General features: G+C 47.5%; 1 protein-coding gene across 1 annotated transcript in view; it reads right to left on the bottom strand.

The window, feature by feature from the left end:
• MAMDC4 (MAM domain containing 4) overlaps nt 1-22,374 on the bottom strand; it is a 182,578-nt gene that overhangs the window by 52,499 nt on the left and 107,705 nt on the right. Inside the window, exons 19-24 of the mRNA XM_082264287.1 lie at nt 22,190-22,311; nt 21,368-21,587; nt 18,054-18,191; nt 6,490-6,623; nt 5,941-6,031; nt 5,708-5,857 (exon numbers count right to left, since the gene is read on the bottom strand). Coding sequence (XP_082120413.1) covers nt 5,708-5,857; nt 5,941-6,031; nt 6,490-6,623; nt 18,054-18,191; nt 21,368-21,587; nt 22,190-22,311 — 855 coding nt within the window. The remainder of the gene's footprint in view (nt 1-5,707; nt 5,858-5,940; nt 6,032-6,489; nt 6,624-18,053; nt 18,192-21,367; nt 21,588-22,189; nt 22,312-22,374) is intronic.

The raw sequence follows: 22,374 nt of genomic DNA, 5'->3' as shown, positions 1-22,374 counted from the left end.
ACGGGCTGGATAACTAGATCCAGTGGTCCTCCCAGTCTGGCCAGTGCACGCAGGCCTCAGCTCCATGCTAGGTCGGCCATGGCATAGCTCCACTGGAAGGGGGCTGGTCTGCGAGTTAAACGCCTTGCGAAGTCGCATACAACTGGGTCCCGGCCAGAGTCGCAGCATTCCTCCTGGCCGACATGACCCCTATTTCAATGGAGAGGGGTTCTGTCTGGAGCGGTGCATGCCTGGTTCCTGGTATGGTGACTAGCTGCCCCCCTCTCCCCCTGGAGGGTTTTGGGGTGGACGATGGGGACAGGGCGCTGACTGGCGATGGGGGCTAGGGGGTGCACCGCTGGCGACCGGACGGTCGACTGTGCGTGGGGGGGGAGGTTGTACCTGGTGGGGGCACCTGCCAGGGCCCCCCGGCCTGCCTGGATCTGTCCTTGAGGCTTGGTCTCCCAATCCTGGGTCCCTGTATGCCTTGTGGTGCTGCCATTTTGTTGTAGCCCGTGTGTTCTATACACGGCGGCCATGTTTGTGTAGTCCGGCGGTCATTTTGCTGTGGTTTACCATTGAAAATAGCGGCGGCCATGACAGTGGAGCCCTGTGGTGGCAATTTTGGTGGTGGGAGCCCCTTCTCATCCCCTGGTGCTGACTCCTGGATCATTTTACTTCCTGATCTCCGCACGTGTAGTGCAGATTATCCTAGTGGCTGCAGGTGCTTGTCTCTGTGGTTGGCGAGTCTGGTGGGGTCCTCTCCCTCTCTGCTGAGGATCGCTTGGTACTTTGTGCCTGGCGACTGGGTGGTGCTGCCAGCACGGTTCCTTAGCAGTGTTTTACACTTTTTTGTGGGGTCCTCCTGGTGACTCATGGAGTCTTTGGAGCACATTTCCCTACCTGATCACCTCTCTGAGGCTGCAGGGCCCTCCGGGTCCCAACCATCCATCCATCCATGCACCGACGGCGGTCCTGGAGTCCCTTATGTCCCAGGTGGAGATAGCTTGCGGGCGACGGGCTAGCAAAAAGCGCCCCCTGCCTCATCAGATCCTGAATCTGCCACTGCGGACGTGGGTCACTCTGCTGGTTCTGCAACATGCGCCTGCAGTCCTCTGATAATGAGGATGATTCCTCCACGTCTGTGACCGTGCACGAAAAGATGCTGGTGGATGCACTGATTGTGTCTGTGCGTAAGACTCTTAAGATGGAGGACGCAGCTGAAGCTGCGACGGAGGTGCAGATACCCTTTGGCACTCACAAGACATCCAGAGTGGCAAAGGGGTTTCCTTTCCCTGCCTATATTGACAGAATTGTTTCTAAAGAGTGGGGACCAAAGCATCCCCATGGGGTCCTTAAGCACTTTACTAGGCGTTGCCCATATGAGGAGTACCTTCTTAGGAAGTGGACTGTGCCGCCGGTGGTGGACCCTCCTGTTTCTAGGTTAAACAAGGCAATCATGATTCCGGTTGAAGAGTCCCACGCCTTTAAGGATACGGCCGACAAAGAAGGCGGAGGCTGTGGCCCGCCATATGTACACTCTGGCTGTTTCGGCAATGAGGGCGGTATTCACCATTGCCCTAGTGTCGCAAACTCTGACCGAGTGGGCTAAGCTCTTACGCCATGACCCGGAGGGGGAACAGCTTCCCCGCCTTTGCCGAGCTGGCAGACCAGCTGGTCCAGGGGCTGCAGTTTATTTGTGATGCCTCTTTGGATGCGGCTCCCCTGATGGCTCGCCTTTCTGTTTTCGCGGTGATCCTTCGGCGTGTCTTTTGGCTCAAGTGCTGGTCTGTAGATCGGGTTTCAAAAAAGGCCTTGACTGATCTTCCTTTTCAAGGAGATCGCCTGTTTGGAGCTACCCTGGATGATATCAATAAAGGTCTCACAGGGGGGGAAGAGTACTTTTGTTCCACAGGCTACTAAGGGCAAGGAACCTCAGCGTAGACGTGGGCCCTCCTTCTCAGCGCATAAGAAGCTTTTTCTTCCCTCAGGGTCGACTGACAATAGCACAAAGCCTTTCAGGGCCTCTTCAGGGGGATCCAAATGAACCTGGTTTGGCAAGCCAAGATCGAGCTTCTCCAGACTTGTGGACAAGGCTTGGCAGCCCTAGATCAGGCCTCTCCAGACTTGTGGACAAGGCTTCTTCAGCATGAAGGTGTGCCCCCACCCGTACCGGATGTTGGGGGACGTCTTCGCTGGTTTCCGGACCCGTGGACTTCCTTAGTGCAAGACAAGTGGGTCCACAAAGTCATTCGGTCTGGCTACAAGATCGAGTTCTGCTCTTGTCCCCTGGCAAGGTTTTCTCCTTCCAACTTGCACCTGTCCCCAGACCACATACAGGGCCTGTTTGGGGCGGTACAAGACATGTTGCTTCAAGGGGTGATTGTCCCGGTTCCGCCTGACTTTTCAGGGTTTTTACTTAAAACCTGTTCACAGTCCCCAGGGAGGAAGGCAAAGTGCGTCCAATCCTGGACCTCAAGGCACTGAACGGCTTTGTGCGGGAACAGAAATTCAGAATGGAGTCCATTTGAATGCTGGTGGCATCCCTACGTCAGGGGGATTTCCTCGACCTCTATTGAAATCAAGGATGCCTACCTTCACATTCCAATATGTGCCAGTCACCAGCGTTTTCTCCGCTTTGCTGTGGGAGAGGATCATTATCAGTTTGTGGCGTTACCCTTTGGTCTCGCTTCTGCTCCTTGGGTCTTCAAAAAAGTGTTAGCCCCGATGCTAGCCTTGCTACGCCAATCGGGGATCGCGGTACTGGGCTACTTGGACAATGATCTTCTGCGAGCGGAGTCTCCCTCTGCTCTGATGGACAACATGGAGATCACAATACGAGCTCTGTGGGAGTTCGGCTGGATTCTGAACCTTCAGAAGTCTGCTCTGATTCCATCTACGAAGCTGGACTATCTGGGCCTGACTATGGACTTGGCCTTAGCCAGAGTGCTCCTTCCTCTGGACAAACTCCAAAAATTGCAGGCTGAAATTGGCCTCCTGCTGTCCAACAGATGAACGTCCCTCCGGACTTGCATGCGGGTGTTGGGCCTGAGGGTGTCTACCTTTTAGGCGGTTCTGTTTGCACAGTTCCATACGAGGTCCCTGCAAAGGGAGATTCTGACCAAATGGGACAAGACTCCCCAGTCTCTGGAAAATCAGAGTCGGGGAACAAGGGAGTTCTTAATATGGTGGCTTCATGCTCCGGCTGGGAAAATCCTTCCACCCCTTATATTGGACAGTGGTCACCATGGATGCCAGCCTGTCCGGCTAAAGAGGCGTCCTCGGCAAACATTCTGCTCAGGGGATCTGGACGCTGGAAGAATACAGACTACGGATCAATGTCTTGGAACTCCGAGCAATCAGACTGTGTCCAGATCATTGGATGGATCGTCTTCAGGGTTGTCCAGTGCGCAATTGGACAATGCCACAGCCGTGGCTTATGTCAATCACCAGGGGGGCACAAGAAGTGTCCTGGTGGCTCTGGAGGTAGCCGGCATTCTAAGGCGGGCAGAACAGTTCATTCCAGCCCTCTCCGCAGTACACATTCCCGGGGAAGGAAATTGGCAGGCAAATTATCTCAGTCGGCAGGCGTTGGACCATAGGGAGTGGTCTCTTCATCCGGAGGTGTTTCATCAGCTGTCTCCGGTGTGGCACCCACGAGGTGGATCTGTTGGTGTCTCTGCTCAACAGAAAGGTGCAGAGGTTAGTGGCTCGGTCCAAGGATCCTCTGGCAGACAACATAGACACGCTGGTGGCTCAGTGGGGTCAGTATCGGCTGATTTATGCCTTCCCTTCTCTCAAGCTTCTGCCCAGACTTCTATGCAGGATCGAGGCAGAAGGGATTCTGGTCATCTTAGTGGCTCTGGACTGGCCTGGCCGGGCTTGGTACGCCGATCTGGTGCGGCTGGCCACTGACGTTCCTTGGAAGCTTCCTCCTCAGGGAGGATCTTCTGTCCCAAGGTCTGATCTCTCATCCTGCTTTACAGTCGCTGGCTTTGACGGCTTGGCTGTTGAAGGCCAGGTGCTGATAGATAGGGGTTTATCGGAGTTGGTGATTCCTACCCTGTTGAAGGCTAGGAAATCTACTTCTAGAAAATCTACCATCCTACGTGGAAGACATACATTGCGTGGTGTGAGTCTCTTGGGGTTCCTCCTTGCTCCTTCTCGGTGGCTTTGATCTTGACCTTCCTTCAATGGGAGGTTGAACAGAAATTGGCCTTGAGTACCATCAAGGGGCAGGTGTCGGCTTTGGCGGTCTTCTTCCAATGACCTTTGGCCACACATTCCCTGGTGCGCACCTTTCTTTAGGGTGTCCGACATTTGGTTCCTCCAGTGCGTGCTCTGTTACCGCCTTGGGATCCTAATTTGGTGCTTTCAGTTCCGCAGAAGCCTTGTTTTGAAAATATTCGGGAGGTTCCCCTGCTTACATTGTCCCAGAAGGTGGCCTTTTTAGTGGCTATCACAACTGCACGGAGTGTGTCGGAACTGGCAGCGTTATCCTGTCGTTCACCTTACCTGGTGATTCACAGGGATAAGGTGGTTCTTCTCCCCTTCCTTCCAAAGGTTGTCTCTGACTTTCATTTTAATGAAAACATTGTGTTGCCTTCCCTGTGTCCCAGGCATAAACATCCGAAGGAAATTGCCTTGCATGCCTTGGATTTGGTGTGGGCAATAAGGGTGTACCTTGCAGCTACGGAGTCTTTCAGGAAGTCAGACTCTCTTATTTGTGCTCACATATGGACCTCGAAAAGGGTTGTCCACTTCCTCTGCGACCATTTCCAGATAGATCAGACAGACGGTGGTTCAGGCCTATTCCATCAGGGGTCAGGTTCCTCCTTTCCCTGCCAAGGCGCATTTTACTAGGGTGCTTAGTGCCTTCTGGGCCTTCTGTCATGAGGCGTCAGTGACGCAGGTTTGCAAGGCGGCGACCAGGTCGCCGGTGCACACCTTTACATAGTTTTATTACGTGGATGTGTTTGCATCTGCGGATGCTTCCTTTGGCTGCAAGGTTTTGCAGGCTGATGTTTAAGAGGACCTGATCCTCTTGGAGGGTGTATTGTTTTTTTTTAAGGTGGGCTCCGGTTGTTTGGTTAAGCCCCTGTTGCGTGGTTGGCTAATGTTTAGCCTTGGGGAATTTTTTGGTTGTTCCCACCCCTCATGTTTAATACTGCTTTGGGACGTCCCAATGGTTATGAATACCAGGAGCTGTGTCCGTCAATGAATGAAAGAGAAAATGGGATTTTTGACTTAATGTAAAATCCATTTCTCTGATGTTCATTGACGGACACAGCACCCACCCGTGTGTAGTTATTATTCTCCTGACACTGCTTTTTACAAAACTGAGTGGCTATAGCAGAGAGAGGGAATATACCCCCTGGGACCGCCCATGGGTATAGCCAGAATTTTTTTCAGCCTAATGTCCTACTTTTGTAGGGGGCAGTATAACCCAATGCTTAGGAATACCAGGAGCTGTGTCCATCAATGAACATCAGAGAAATGGATTTTACGGTAAGTCAAAAATCCAATTTTTTTGCCACTTTTGGATGTTTGTGTAATTCTTAGAGTGGTGATGTGTTTGCCCTGTAAAATTGAACTGTACTGTTTGGCAATGTTATGATGTGCAATTTAGAAAATAAATAAATAAATAAATAAATAAATAAACATTTTTGTTTGGATAAAAAAAAAACAATTGATCTGTATATCTGTAGAACATATAGGGTTTCCCTACCTTCTTGTGTACCAGGACTGTGGTCTTTCTCTGGAGCCGAATTTGGTCTTTCTAGAGCTTTTCCGTACGTCCAGTCCCAATCATAAGTATCCATTAAGGGGATCCGAATGTTGGTCCAAGCACATGATCCCCATTCAAAGTCACATGACACTGCAGAAGAAAGGGGGTAAAACCACTGATGCCATAGCTATAATAGCAGTAAATTTTACTAGAACTGAGGGCTTGTTTAATACCTGCTTCATGACAACGATGATGTCTAATGTGAATATCATCCACAGCAATATAAGAACGATCTCCACCAGCACCCACTGCTTCAAACAACAGCTGCACGGAGAAGAGAGATAAATAGTACCAGCAGAGCATATGATAATGATAATAGGTAAAGCGTAGTATCCCATATTAACCAATCAGAATAAACCTTACTGTGGTTAGATCAGTAAAAGATGGACATGTGCTGCTATGAAGCACTGCATTTTGAACATGCTTGAACCAAGCTGTATTGTCATCACTCCTTATAGTTATATACACTATATATTACACTTATATACTATATACTTATATACTATATACACACTTATATACTATATACAGTTATAGTGCAGACTGCAGAAAGATGAATGTAAACAGAACAGTGTTTACAGCTCTCAATGTGTATGAAAGAAAAAGAAGTGAAGCTATAAATGCAAATCTTCTTAGTATCCCTGGATATCTGCAAATAACTTAGGTGTAAGCACAGTTTATCAGCACTAATATATCAATCCATGGTACAGTATCAGTCTTACCACCCAGGGTTTCTCAGACTGGAGTGCCAGACTTTTGTGGTGCCAGCTTTCTTGATGTTTCCCGCTGATACTCTGTAACTGTCTCTTAACTTTCTTTTTTCCATTATCCTCTTCAATGTACACATTCAGTGTTCCTGTCAAAGACATAAGAGCATTTATTGCAGCATGTTAAAGCAAGCCTATTGATAAGAAACAGAAGGGGACAGAGATTTTTAAAGTATCATATTTTATTCAGAAACAAAAACATTTTATTACTTTATATTAATTTTTCTAGCAGAAAACTAGTTGTTATTGCATCAGTCCATTCATATAAGGAAAACGATGGAGATAACCACAGAGAACTGAGAACAACAGTTTTCCCTAGAATATAACCCAGAAGGTACAACTGCTCATCACATACAGTTTGTTTTTTCTTTATTTAATCGGCCAACACATTTCTCCATCCATCCCACTGGGACATTGCATTCTGACAGCGGTACCCACAGCTGATTGGCTGCAACTGGTGATAAGAAACATTTTCCAAAATTACCGCTTGATCAACTTCTGTAGAGCGGGGACAGCCACACACATTGTTCATTTTCTGCTGAACCAGACAATTTTTGTTCAGTGTATGGCCAGCTTTAGCCAATGAAGTCATTCTTTCTGTTATTCGATTGTAAATAAAAGCCCTGTAGCTAGGTGGCGGTGGTTTATACCCTGGTTGCCTGGTCTGCCGATCTGACCTCTTGGGTAGCCTGTGGCCAGGTGGAGCCTTCCTGGATTACCTCCAGGCTGTCTGTGTTAACCTCTATTTACATTTTCTGCCAGTGTTAGCAGGACAAAGGTTGCACTGCTTGTATATTACTGCTGATGTTTTGTGTTTGCATACCCAGACACCTCACTCCTCGCTATTTTGTATTTTTTACTTTGGAGTTCGAGGCATTGTGACCCTCATGGGTATTGAGATTTTCAGTTTTTCTAATTTAATATAGCATTGCATATTTTACTCACATGTGGATACAGACTTGTTTTACTACAGATAATTATTGCTGCGCCTCCCCATATAAATATGTATACATAGTAAGAATTTCCAATGTATAAAAATTAAAACATTCAATATAAATTCCTAATACTATTTACATACAGTGATAAACTCACATGAAGTGATTCAAGTGCATTCACAGTTCACCTCTGTACCTTTTTAGCGCTAAACATACAAAAACCCAGGAAAATCTTTCTAGTAGAGCTGCACGATTCTCCCAGCCAGGCCAGCAAATGCCTGAAGACCGCAGCTATGCACTAGGTCGGCACGCGACCGAGACAGAGGCTGGCCCGTGAGTTAAACGTCTCGCAGGTTCGCATTCCACCGGGCTTAGGTCTGAGTCGCAGCGGCCCCTTGGCCGACAGCTCCCCTACTTTGGTGGTGAGGAGTTCTGTCTGGAGCAATACCCGCACCATGGAAGGGTAAGTACAGCCCCCCCCCCCCTCTCCCCTTTTGGCGGTTTTCTTTGGGGTGAATGCAGGTAACCCTGAAAGACAACAACAAGAGAAGGGTGCACCGACCTTGTGCATTACCACTAAAAATTTTATTAGAATCTAAATGGGTAGCATACATTATACTCACAAACATAGGATGTACACATGCATGTAGGAAATAGGAACCAAATCGCCTCTGGAACACTTCTCTACTGCTGGATGGCATCCACAAAGACCTGGCTTAACTTACGCGTTTCGAGGGAGAACCCTCTTCCTCAGAGCCAAAATCGCCACTGAGTGGCCTTCCCCCACTTCCATTCCCCCCTGTCTGGACCTAGAGTCTAGTGGGGGTCCCAGAGCAGAAAATGCAGCAGAGACCCCTGGGGTCTCCCCCACTATCCCCACTCTGTAAGGGTCCTGGGATAGCGTGTGTCCCGCCTTGGTAGTCTGGAGGGGTCCCAGTGTAGGAGACCCCTAGGTGCATGCCCTGTTTGCAGTGTGGGTATAGTGCAGGGGGGGTTCCAGTGCAGACACCAGTGCAGAGTGCACAGCAGTCTCCCCTAAATGTGTGTCCTACCAGGCAGCTACTTTAGCAGGTTTGGCTCCACAGGAGGATACCGAGGTTCGTGACGAGGTCACGGGGTCCTCTGACAGACGCCGCAGGTGTCCAAAGGCCACGGTAAAGCCAATATAATCCTCAGCTAAGGTTTCTTCTGCAGTTCCTGCGAGGAATCAAGAGCAAGAATCATCCCGGTTGCTTCAAACATCCCTTGGGGGTTTCCTCTCTGAGAAGACCAGTTGTCCCAAGGGTTGATCTACCATCCTGCTTTACAGTCGCTGGTTTTAATGGCTTAGCTATTGAAAGCCAGGTACTGAGGGATAGAGGTCTGTCTTGATCAGTGATCCCTACTATGATGAAGGCGAGGAAGTCGGCTTCCAGCAAGATACACAATCGTACGTGGAAAGCATACATTTCTTGGTGTGCGTCAATTGGTGCTCATCTTCAATCCTTTTCTGTGGCTCGGATCTTAACCTTTCTTCAACAGGGCATTCATCAGAAGATGGCTTTGAGTACCATCAAGGGCCAGGTGTCTGCCCTGGTTATCTTTCAGCAACCCCTAGCCATGCACTCTTTAGTTTGTACCTTCATTCAGGGGGTTCGACATGTGGCTCCACCTGTACGGTTTTGTTTGCTGCCATGGGATTTAAGTACTTTTGGTTCTCCAGAAACCTCCATTTGAGAATATTCGGGATTTTCCCTTGTCTATGTTATAGGGATTTTCCCTTGTCTACGTTAAGATCCTCAGGCAGAGCGTCTGTGGCGTCTGTCTGAGGATCTTGCAACCTGGCCATGAATCTCAACACCTTTCTGTGAAGCGGAGACGCCAACAGATCCACCTCAGGGGTGCCCCACCACAGAAACATCTAATGAAACAGGTCTGGATGAAGGGACCATTCCCCCTGGTCCAATGACTGAATGACTGAGGTAATCCGTCTACCAATTTTCCAAGCCGGAAACATGCACAGCAAAGATTGCGGGAATGAACCATTCGGCCCACTGGAGAACGCCAGACACCTCCAGGACCACTAACACACTCTGTACTGCCCTGGTGATTCACATAAGCCACAGCCGTGGGGATGTCCGACTGAATCCGAACCGGGAGCCCCCCGGAGCTGCTCCCTCCAATGATCCAGTCAAAGCCTGATCACTCGAAGTTCAAGGCATTGATGGGCAATTAGGATTCTTCCAACATCCAGCAGCCCTGGGCCGAGTTCAGCCCCAAGACCCCTCCCCACCCGGAGGGGCTGGCATCTGATGTGACCACTGTCCTTGCTACAGGGCAAGTCTTTTCTCCCCTTGCACAGGTCAGGGAGTGCAGCCACCAGACCAGAGAACTCCCCCCACTCAGACAAATCACATTGTTCAGCAACTTGGGACACTTATCTAATTTGACCAGAATCTCCTTTTGAAGGAGTCTCGTGTAGACCTGTGCAAACTGAACCGCCTCGAAGGTGGACACCATCAGGCCCAACACTCGCATGCATGCTTGAAGGGATGGCTACTAGTGGGCTAGCAACCGTTAAATCGCAGAATGCAACTTTTTCAGAGGAAGGAACCCTCTGGCTAGAGCCTAAATCCAGATTCAGCCCGAGATAATCCAATCTCCTGGTCGGAACCAGGGCAGACTTCCAAAAATTCATAAGCCACCCAATCTTCCTCCTGGAAAGTAACATTGGCCGACGGAAACACTGCTCGCAAGAGGAGGTCGTCCAGGTACCCCAGCACAGCAATGCCCCGCTGACACAGAAAAGCTAAGACGGGCTGACACTTTCGTGAAGAACTGAGGAGCGGAGGCTAGACCAAACGGTAATGCCACAAACTGATAGTGCTCCTTTTTCACAGCGAAGCGGAGGAAACGCTGATGCCTGGTGCACATTGGAATGTGCAGGTAGGCATCTTTGACATCTAAAGAAGCCAGGGAACCCCCTTGATGCAGGGATGCCACCACTGTCCGAAAGGACTCCATCCTGAAATTTTGCACCTGCACAAAAAAGTTCAGGGCCTTGAGGTCAAGAATTGGACAAACTTGCCCTCTTTTCTGGGAACCATGAAAGGGTATGAATAAATCCCCCGAAAACATTCCGACACGGGAACGATCACGCCCTGGGACAACAAGTCCTGCCCACAACAGAGCTTGCAGCCGATCCAGGGGCAGGTGCACATTGGAAGGAAGAACCTTTCCAGAGGACAAGAACGGAATTCTATCTTGGAACCGGAGAAAATCACCTCATGGACCCACTGGTCGTTTACCAGGGAGGTCAACAGCCCTAGAATCAGTGAAGACATTCCCCCATACCCAGGCATGGATGGGGGCAAACCTTCATTCTGAAGGGGCCTTCTCAGCAGGCCTGGAGAAGCCAGACCAAGGCTGCTAGAAACCTCCTGAAGAGGCTTTGAGGAGCTTGAAACCTTTTTTCTGAAGTCTCTGAGGGACGAAAACACTTCTTGTGGGTTGAAAAGGAAGTCCCATGCCGCCAGTGGGACCATCCACTTCCTCAGAAGGGGCTCCTCAAAGGGATACTGGACAGCAAAGTGTCTTGGGACCATCAAGGGTCTTATTGAATGCACCCAGACACAATTTTCAAAATAAGCGGGGTCGCCCGCCGCTGAGGAGGGAAAATTCGCAGACAGGCTACCCCCACAGTGCCACTAGGAAAGGCGGATGCTCCACAGTATCATGACAGCTAAACCTGCCTGGGACCCTGTTCTCCCCCCCCCCAGAGCCGCCCTACCAGAAGGGGGGCGGCTTAGTAGGCTTCAAAGCCGTAACCTAAATTTTCGGCTGCACGGCCCAGTAGGTCATAAAGCCGTGGCCTAAATTTTTGGACCCGCGACCAGCTAGGAAGAGGAGGGGAAACTGATGTCCAGCGGTACAATAGCAGCATTAGCTGCCACAAATGGGGCTGCCACAGAGAAGCTCCAGCCAATAGGCCGCAAAGCAGTGGCCTAAACTTTTGGCCGGCTCAGCCACGTGGTACTTGGACCCGTGGATACCGAGACCCAAAGGCAGACTAGCCAGCTCAATGCCACCCGAAGAAAACCCCGAAGGGGCCAACCATCCCAGGGAGCACCTGCCCCCAACACCGAAACCAGGAGAGGAGAGGAGGGCGGCCTAAATGTTTCGGCCGCACAGCCCGGTAGGCGGCAAAGCCACGGCCTAAAGTTTTTAGCCACCACGTGAGCATGATCCACGGGGAACCCGCGCCCAGCCAGGGGAGCAGAGGGAAGACAGATGTCCTGGGGTACAATGGCAGCTTGCGGGGCTGCCCCATGCCAGGTCCAGCTATTTCTGGCCTGCCCGACCGTGTGGTACTCGGACCCGTGGATACAAGACAGTGCGCCCAGAGGTACCAAGGCCACCCAAAGTCTGGGCACTAGCCATCCTACCCCCCCCCCCAAATGAGCACAGGCAGACAAGCCGGCTCAATGCCACCCAGGGAGGGGGGGGGGGAGAGAACCCCGGAGGGACCGACCACCCCAGGGAGTACCAATGCCCCATACAGTATCCATGGAGGGGCGGACCTGAGCGCAGCATGTGAGATCTCTGAGCTCCTGTGGCTGATCCTCTCTCTGATCCCTCCCCGGCTCACCATCTCACTGCTCTTGTGCCCGGAGCTGTTGGTTCACACCTGGGAACCCGCTACACCCGCCAATCACTTTGCTGTCCTGCTAGATGTCCGTGATGACCCGCTCCAAGAAGGAGGATGGTGCGGCCATGGATCCACTACGTGGCGCCACAGCCCTGCCACAACGGACGCCTCGTGGAGCTTACAAGCCAAAAGACAAGGAGGCTGGGGTGTCTAAATCTAAAGGAGCAAAGACACAAGGTAAAAAGGGTACTAGAGATACAGAATCTCATAAAAGTGAGTACACCCCTTACATTTTTGTAAATATTTTATTATATCTTTTCATGTGACAACACTGAAGAAATGACACTTTGCTACAATGTAAAGTAGTGAGTGTACAGCTTGTAATAACAGTGTAAATTTGCTGTCCCCTCAAAATAACTCAACACACAGCCAATAATGTCTAAAGCGCTGGCAACAAAAGTGAGTACACCCCTAAGTGAAAACATCCAATTTGGGCCCAAAGTGTCAATATTTTGTGTGGCTATCACTATTTTCCAGCACTGCCTTAACCCTCTTGGGGATGGAGTTCACCAGAGCTTCACAGGTTGCCACTGGAGTCCTCTTCCACACCTCCATGATGACATCACAGAGCTGGTGTATGTTAGAGACCTTGCGCTCCTCCACCTTTTGTTTGAGGATGTCCCACAGATGCTCAATAGGGTTTAGGTCTAGAGACATGCTTTGCCAGTACATCACCTTTACCCTGAGCTTGTTTAGCAAGGCAGTGGTCATTTTGGAGGTGTGTTTGGGGTCATTATGTTGGAATACTGCCCTGCGGCCCAGTCTCTGAAGGAAGGGGATCATGCTCTACTTCAGTATGTCACAGTACATGTTGGTATTCATGGTTCCCTCAATGAACTGTAGCTCCCCAGTGCCGGCAGCAATCATGTAGCCCCAGACCATGACACTCCCACCACCATGCCTGACTGTAGGCAACACACACTTGTCTTTGTACTCCTCACCTGGTTGCCGTTACACACGCTTGACACCATCTGAACCAAATAAATGTATCTTGGTCTCATCAGACCACAGGACATGGTTCCAGTAATCCATGCCCTTAGTCTGCTTGTCTTCAGCAAACGGTTTGCAGGCTTTCTTGTGGATCATCTTTAGAAGAGGCTTCCTTCTGGGACAACAGCCATGCAGACCAATTTGATGCAGTGTGCAGCGTATGGTCTGAGCACTGACAGGCTGACTCCCCACCCCTTTAACCTCTGCAGCAATGCTGGCAGCACTCATACATCTATTTCCCAAAGACAACCTCTGGATATAACACTGAGCAGGTGCACTCAACCTCTTTCGTCTACAACGGCGAGGCCTGTTCTGAGTGGAACCTGTTCTGTTAAACAGCTGGTCTTGATTACCATGCTGCAGATCAATTTCAGGGTCTTGGCAATCTTCTTATAGCCTAGGCCATCTTTATGTAGAGCAACAATTCTTTTTTTCAGATCCGAGAGTTCTTTGCTATGAGGTGCCAGTGACCAGTAAGAGAGTGAGAGCAAAAACACCAAATTTAACACACCTGCTCCCCAATCACACCCGAGACCTTGTAACAATAACGAGTCACATGACAGCAGAGAGGGAAAATGGCTAATTGGGCCCAATTTGGACATTTTCACTTAGGGGTGGTACTCACTTTTGTTGCCAGCAGTTTAGACATTATTGGCTGTGAGTTATTTTGAGGGAATAGCAAATTTACACTGTTATACAAGCTGTACACTCACTACTTTACATTGTAGCAAAGTGTAATTTCTTCAGTGTTGCCACATGAAAAGATATAATAAAATATTTACAAAAATGTGAGGGGTGTATTCACTTTTGTGAGATACTGTATGCTCTTCTATGCCCAGAAGCTACCACTGCCCCCTACACACTCAACTGACACTGGGGACATGGCTCTGACATGTTAGAGGAGGAGGGGGAACAACTCAGTGGAGCAGCAGCCATGCTGGCTGAGCAAGCTGACCAGACACAGGATATATTGGATGAACTTCCCACTGAACAAGAACAACCTACACTCTGGGAAATTTTGAAGGCAGTCAATAAGTATACGGTGTCAGTTGATCAGCTTAAAACACATTTAGAGTGCGTATCAGAAGATGTTGTGTTAATTAGGCAAGCCCTCCAGAAAGTTAGGAGCGCTTACAACTGCCACAGAAAGTCGTATCAGCGATCTTGAGGACAAATTGCCATCCCTTCTGCATGACTCTCAGACCACAAAACAATTAGATGGCGCAAATTCTATGCGGATAGAAGATCTGGAAAATCACATGCGATGGTACAACATCTGTATAGTGGGCCTTCCTGAGAAAACTGAAGGTTGTGACCCCACTGCATTTATCGAACGCTGGCTCCTTGACTTCTTCGGTAAGGATGCCTTCATGCCGCATTTTTCCATGGAGCGAGCTCGTCGCACGCCAACCAGACCCCTACCCTACCACCTGGCAATCCCCCTAGACTGATCCTGTTTCGCATGCTTAACTACCGTAACAGGGAAAACATCCTGCTCTTGGCACGTGAACGGCGCAACATTCAGTATAATGGAGTTAGAATCTCCTTTTACCCGGAGGTCCAGAGCAGAGCGAAATATACAGAAGTTCGCAATCATTTGCAATGCCTCCAGGCAACCTTCGCCATGCTGTACCTGGCCAGACTCTGCATCACATCTAATGGACAGGCTCACTTCTTTGAGTCGGCAGCGGCGATCTCCAACTGGATAGACACTCATGAAGCAAGATCAGAGATGCAGGCCCACTGCAGGAGAAGAGGACTGACGACTGATGCTTTTACCTTCTAGCTCTAGTTTCCTGTTGGGCTCCAACTGAAGGGCACCACTGTCTTCTTCATTCTGCTGCACCCTTTTCCCCTGCACTGTGAGTTGGGGAGGGACAGTTCTTTCATTATCCGTCTACATGACGGATACAAATGCCAATTAGCTACAAGCCGCTTTCAGAGCGAATGGAACACCAGTTCAGGTGCATTGCACGAAAATGCATACTATTTTGTATGCAAGTTGTTTGCTGACTGTTATGCTCGTTACAATTTGTTGTAATAGTTTACCACAGATACCTGGAGCTTGCAAGCGGGCTCTTGTGCTTTCCACAACTTTTGTTGGCGCAGTTGCGCCTTTCGAGTTCACTTTGTTATTGCTTCTACATGTTCAGAGACAGCCCACTCCAGAGGATCATATGGGTCCTGATCAAGACGTGTCTGATTTACAGTGCCTGCCACTAGACCTAGTTTACTCTACATCTCAGTCTTTGCAAGGTGTCCACTACAGATCCTTGTTTCTTGCACCACGGACAGATTCCCCATGACAGAAATACCTGTTGTTTCCTGGAATGTCAGAGGTCTACGGGATCCGTTGAAAAGAGCTATGGTTACATCCACCATACGTAAATATCATCCAGATGTCTATTGCTTCCAAGAGACTCATCTCACTAAGGACGACATATCTTGTATAAAATATGCCTTTCTTGGTTGGTCTTATCACTCCACTCACCTTACTCTTGGGGGGTGAGTGTACTGACACACTGTTCTGTTATGTTTCAAGAACTAGATGTGTTGGTGGACTCTGAGGGGCGATATGTATTTCTGCACTGTCAACTGTATATGTTACGATGTGTTGTTGTCATGGTTTATGTTCCCCCCTCCCTTTTCCTTTTGCGGAGCTACGGTCTGCAGGCACGCGTTCACTGGTCAGGCTAAGGCGACCACTGGAACTTCAATTCCATTGCTAGAAGATCTCCACAAGAAAAAAAACAGGAAGAAATACAAAAACAAACAGCAAGAAAATAGACAAAAATGCCAGGACCTAGGGCCCAGCAGAGAAACTAGGTCCTACTCCTGAACTAGGCAAACAAAAACTGGGTATTTCTAAGCAGAGAGGGGGATTATGAAAGCTGAAGCAGCCCACGGGCGTAGCCAAGTTTTTGTATTGTCTGCCTAGTCCTACTCCTGCAGAGGGCAGCATAACCCCTATGGTACAAAATATGGAGCTGTGTCTGTCTATGAACGGAAGAGGAATTTTTTTTTCCAGCAAGAACTTATCTATGTGGTCTTTTATTAAACTCTCCAGTATCTTCCTGATTATAGAAGTTAAGCTAACAGGTCTATAGTTACCTGGTAAAGACTTTGATCCCTTTTTAATTATAGGGCACCACATTGGCCTTACTCCAATCCAGTGATACTATTTCAGTCATTGAAGAGTCCCTAAATTTTAGAAACAATTTGCTTTGAATTGGCATTGAAATGATAGCTCAATTCTTTTAGGATCTGTGGGTGGATGCCATCTGGTCCAGGTGCTTTATCCACCTTTAATCTGTCTAAATATTTCTGGACCATATCACTTTTGAGCCATTGAGGATCATTTGGGGCTGGGTCAATACCTATGCTCCTTTGTATACACAGAGCTGAAGAAACCAAAAAATAATAGAAAGAAAAAGATGGGGCTTTGCAGGCCAGTGGGAGTAGAAGGATCAGACGTAAAACCAGTTTATAAAACCAAATAACATTTTATTGGTATATAAGATAAAAAGCGTGGACCGCCATGCATATTGGGTGCAATTAGACTAACATACGAATAAATAAAATCAGGCAAAATGGGTCATTAGCAACATAGAAATACATCACATAGGGGGAACAAAATCAAAGAGCCTGTGTAGGATGGAGAGTAGGTCTCACGATGGAATCGGTCAATGTAGGTCCCCAGCAAGCCAGATGCTGAAGAAAGTATTTAATATATTTGCCTTCTCTTTGTCCCCAGTCACCTACTCCAGATTATTTTGTAAAGGGCCTACATGCTCAGACCTGACCTTTTTACTATTAATATATTTGACAACTTTTTTGGAGTTTGTCCTACTATCTTTTGCAGACTATGGTTCGTTTTGAACTTTTGCATCCTTGATCTTCTTTTTTTACATATTCTTTTATATTCTTTGTTACATTTAAACAATGATAGTGTTCCTTCATTTTTATATTTTTAAAAGCTCTTTTCTTATTATTTATAACTTTTTAACTTTGGCCGTGAGCCTCATAGGTTTTATTTTTAGCCTTTTAAACGTATTGCCCATAGGAATAGGTTTTATTTTTAGCCTTTTAAACGTATTGCCCATAGGAATATACTATGCAGTGAATTCACATACACTGTTTTTGAAAAATTCCCATTTCTGTCCTGGGTTCAATAATGCCAATATTCCCTCCCAGTCTAAGTCTTGAAGAGCAGCCCTCTTCCTTGGAAAATTTGATCTCTTAAATTGTATTTATATTTCCCGTATGTGTTTGTTGCTTACAGCTGACAATACATGGAATCATGTTATGGTCACTGCTACCCAGATGTTTTTATATAAACATTAGTAGCAGAGCATCATTCCTAGTCGGGGCCTCAATAAAGTGTACCATAAAATTGTCTTGTAATAGGTTTATATCTTTTTGCCCTTTAACTGTCCCAGCAGTGCCATTACTCTAGTCAATATCCGAGTAGTCAAAATCCCCCATTATTATCACTGTCCCAGCCCTTGCAGCCCTTTCTATCTGTGCAAGGAGCGGAGTCTTCACCTCCTTATTAACACCGGGAAGTCTATAACAAACTCCAATGATAACTTTTGTAGTGCGCACACCCATGTACAGTTCCACCCATAATGCTTCAGATTCCTCACACTCTCCATCAACTAGGTTCTCTTTCACACTCGCTTTGAGATCACTTCTCACATAGAGACAGACACCACCACCCCTCCGTTTTACCCTGTCTTTCCGAAAGAAAGCATAGCCAGGAATATTATTAGCTCAGTCATGTGAAGAAGTTGATTTTGTTTTGACCAGCTTCAAGTAGGTTTTGCATCCCTTTTGAACAAAAGCCTGTTGGCACAAGTCCTATGTGTAGCCCAGAAAAAAGTCAGTGTGAGCCCCCCATAACGTACCTGGCTCTTCTCCTCCTAGCTGATACCAGAAGTTCAGACAGGCTTCATCTGGTTGGGCACTGTAGCTACCCGATTTCAAAACTGCAGTCTTTTTTTTGGGCAGGGAGGAAGAGCTGGTATCAATCACCATATAATGTCCTGAGGAAAGGAAAATGAATAACAGTTACAAGAGTAAACAATAATAAAGAGGCACATTGGAGGAATGGTACATGCAGCATCGTGTAGACTTTTTACAGTTACAGGTGCTGCCTATAAAGGATCTATCACCAGGCTGTGCCAACAGAGGAGAAACATGACTACTGGATGCACAGTGTAATCAGTGTACTCTACAGGGTACTATTAAACGTGTCCATTCTAATAATAAGTATTCTTTCCTATCCACAGCTTATCCAGGCTTACAGTAAGGTGCCCTGTACAAGTTACAATGTTGAACCCTTTCTTTTTACAGGATTGCCCCTTACACAGAAAGGTGCCCTTCCTTTTCCACATTTTAAACTTTCTTACATTAAAGAACCCTTACTTTCCAAAAGTTAGAGAGACCCTGTCACCAAACCAATCTTCTTTTAACAGTATATGTTCATTTATCATATTTAATGCCTGTTTACCTGGTAAAGCCTCCGTTGACATTCAAAATGCCCAAAGACTGCTGCTGGGCACCACCATCTTAGATGTGATGTAAGCAGTCCCAGTAGACTCAGAGCAGTCACTCAGTGACACTCTATTGCAGCGATTGCGAACCTAAACTCAACTAAACTGCATGAGCATCATAGGAAATGTAGTTCCAAAACATCTTGGGTACCAAGGTTCCCCATCACTACTCTATTGTATTGTTGTTTGCTCCTCCCCAGCAGCTACATAATGGGCTATGAAGAGAGTTAAAGGGCTTAGGAGCTGGGCCAGCAAGGAGAGGAATTATACACCCCCAGAGGAGAGAGGTATGATATGCAACAAGGGAGAGTGTTGGGTTAGGGAACTGACTCTTCCTGAAGAAGTCATGTTTGCTAGCATGTTTAAAGGCACATTGCAAGTGAATAAAAATGGCTATGGAAAGGAAAAATGCTGCAAGCAAGCCTATAAAAATAAAGATTTTTCCTATGCATTTTTTTTTTAGGTTGGTAACAGGGTTGTCTTAAAACTGAACTTCAGGAAAACAACTTTTATACACTGTTCTAATACAAATACAGGCAATGTACCTTGCAAATTATTTTTTCTGCACATCCAAGTAAAGGTTTTAACCTGGCAGTTTTTTTTTTGTTTTTAATTGCTGCCTGTATCCAGGGCCGATGCTTCCACTAGGCATACTAGGCAGCCGCCTAGGGCGCATTGCCACCTAGGGGCGCAGCCACGAGTCAGCACTCACGCTCCATCATAAATGATCCTTGTGAGCTGAGGAAAGGGGCGGCAGTGGGGGAGGAAGAAGGGACAGAGGAAGATGCCAGGTGTCTGGGGCAGTGGCAGAACAACCAGGCCCTGGCTTTCCACCATTGTTGGGGGAGCCCCAAGGGGCAGGAAAGGAGCCCACTGGACTGCTAGCTGCATAATGATCCTCTTCGTCTGGAGCTGAGCGGCCTAATCCCTGGGCGGGAAGTGACTCTCTAATCTGAGCTGGTGGGCAGCCGTTCATTTCCCTGGGTTGGTATTAAGCAGGAAGTGGAGGAGAGCTGAACCTGAGCCGGAGCTCGGCACTGGAGGGCGGCACCTTTCCTGGAGCAGAAGCGATGAGGCAACGGAATGATCTGGGGATGTTGGTGATGAAGGAGGTGTGGAGATCTCTGACTGCTGCTTCTCCCTCCACCAGGAGGTGGTTGGAGCTGTGGTGAGCACTGTGGTCCAGGAGAGGAGCGTCCTGGGAGAAGGAATCAGCAGGATCATAGTGAAGGAGGGCAGAGTGCGGGCCACTCCCTTCATACTGCCCAGTAAGTGTCCCCAGAACAGGGAATCAGGGTCCCTGGGTGTGACATGGAGTATCCCTGGTGTGAAAGAGAATTGCGGTCACCAGGTATGCCATGGGGAATCTGAGTCACCAGGTGTGACATGGGGGAGAGGGGTCACAAGTGTAACAGGGATTTGGGGTCACCAGGTGTGCCATGAGGAATTGGAAACCCTGGGTTTGCCATGGGGCATTGAGGTCCCCAGGTGTGACATGGAGGAACATCAGGGTCCCCAGGTGTGACATGAAGGAACATCATGGTCCCCAGGTGTGACATGGAAAAACATCAGGGTCTCCGGGTATGACATGGAGGAACATCAGGGACCCCTGATGTGACATAGAGGAACATTGGGATCACTGGGTATGACAGCATTACATGGAGGAACCATCAGATCAGGGTCACTGGATATGACATAGAGCAGTTTTTAACCCCTTCCCTTTTTATTTTTTTTTTTGGAGGGGGCGCAAGTAGCTGATCTTGCCTAGGGCGTAAAACAGTCTAGCACCGGCCCTGCCTGTATCCTGTTGCAGAAATGTCTAGAAGAAATAACAGGTGAGTGAGAGAAAATCTCTCTAAAATGAGGAGAAATCCCCTCTTCGGCAGCTGTCATCAGAACAGCTGTAATGATTGGAAGATTTCCTCTCTATTTCTGTTTTAGTACAAATTCTAATGGGTCTAAGGTTGCAAGTGGTGTGCCCCAAGGGCTCCGTCTTGTAACCAATTTTGTTTATCTGGTTTAAAAATTATATAAAAGGTTGGTCAAAATACAGTGCAGTTTTGATCACCATTGCTTGGGAAGAATGTTCTTGAACTAGAGTGAGTTTAGAAAAGGCCAAAAAAAATTTACATAGAGGCTTTAGAACCTCAGTTATAAGGAAAGACTACAAAAATTACATATTCACCCAGGAGTGGCATTTAGGAGGTGATAGGATTACAGTGTACAAATTTATCAATGGGGACTGTAGTTTTAGTAATAAACTGTTTTAATCCAAGGTTCCTGGGAAGACACTGAGCCACAACCTGAGTCTAGATGAAAAGAGGTCCAGTCTTAAAGGGGGTTCTCTACTGTTAGAGTTGCAAACATGTGGAACTCCCTTCCCCATCTGTCCCCCCGCCGACTCCAAGACTGAGAACTGAGTGATCAAAGATTGCTTTATTCTCAGAGCTAATGATGGTCAGTCACCACGTTTGGCTGTACTTCTCCTTTAACAAACTCTTTCATCTTTCTTTTATTTACACAAAGGACCCTTGTACTTTGTATAATTTTTGTAATCCATTAATTATACTTTACCATGCAAAGGCTCCTGCCACTTCTATACTGCATCTAACTAATGTCCCCTCAACTAACCTTATACTATTAGATGGTATGAAAGCCCCAGTCACCTGTGAAGGTCTGCAGCGTGTGATCAAAGTAAGGCCCGTTGTGGGATTCAGAGCGATTGAGCTGATGTAATTTCCATGTGTTTGTTCCCTCAGAGGAGAAGCCACAGCTTCCAGCTTCAAACGAGCAACGTGTAGGAGTAGGACACGCACTGGATGTGATAGTGATGTCATCAATGGCGATTTGACCCACAGATCCATCACGCAATGCTTCAAATATCAGCTAGGACATTGGCAAAGAGAAAATAATAATACATTACTTAAAAACCTACTGTATTGCCAGAACTCAATAATTCCAGCTACTAACTTGTGATGCTTATCTGGGTACACCCGATGCTTGCACCTAAGTTGAGCAATGAGAAAACATTTCAGGGAATAAAAAAAAATGTCCTTGAATTGCAAGAAAATCCTGAATGTGTCAGAGGTTTTATCCACCTGTAGGGAGATATTTCTGTTACTTTAATTAAATTATTTTTTTTGTGTTAACACTGGGGCATTAAAAGGAAGACTGTGCAGCTACTGATGACTTCTTCTGAAAATACTTGTTTTCTGGTTGTTATGCTGATCCAGTGGCTTCAGTACTTTCTGATGCACTGACCTGGGACAATTGTGCAGGAGTTCTGTTTTTACACTCTAATCTGCATTCTTGTTCTTGGTGAGTAACATACAGTACTGAAACCAGAGTTAGCCAGACACTTAGTATTCTTGGAAGGATTAGCCCCTATATAAGTTACCTGCAAATACCAGATTTGTTAACCATCAGGGGCACTGTTTACATGAAGTCTATTCTCCCAATTTGAACATACCTTTCCAAAAGGTGCTTACCTGATAGTTCTTGTCAGTGAGAGTGACAGAGTCTCGATGCCAGCGATTTCCATGGGTGCCAGTGCTGGTCCAGATCAGCTTCTCTTCTGCTCCATCATATATAATGAATAGGTTCAAAGTGCCTGGATGGAATGGATGAGAGAGCATGGTGTGAATAGGAGGTGTACAGGAGCAACAGTGTGATC

The sequence above is a fragment of the Pelophylax lessonae genome (assembly GCF_965119305.1).
Source record: "Pelophylax lessonae genome assembly, chromosome: 7".
Taxonomy (NCBI): Eukaryota; Metazoa; Chordata; class Amphibia; order Anura; family Ranidae; genus Pelophylax; species Pelophylax lessonae.
This window is presented reverse-complemented; position numbering and strand designations above follow the sequence as displayed.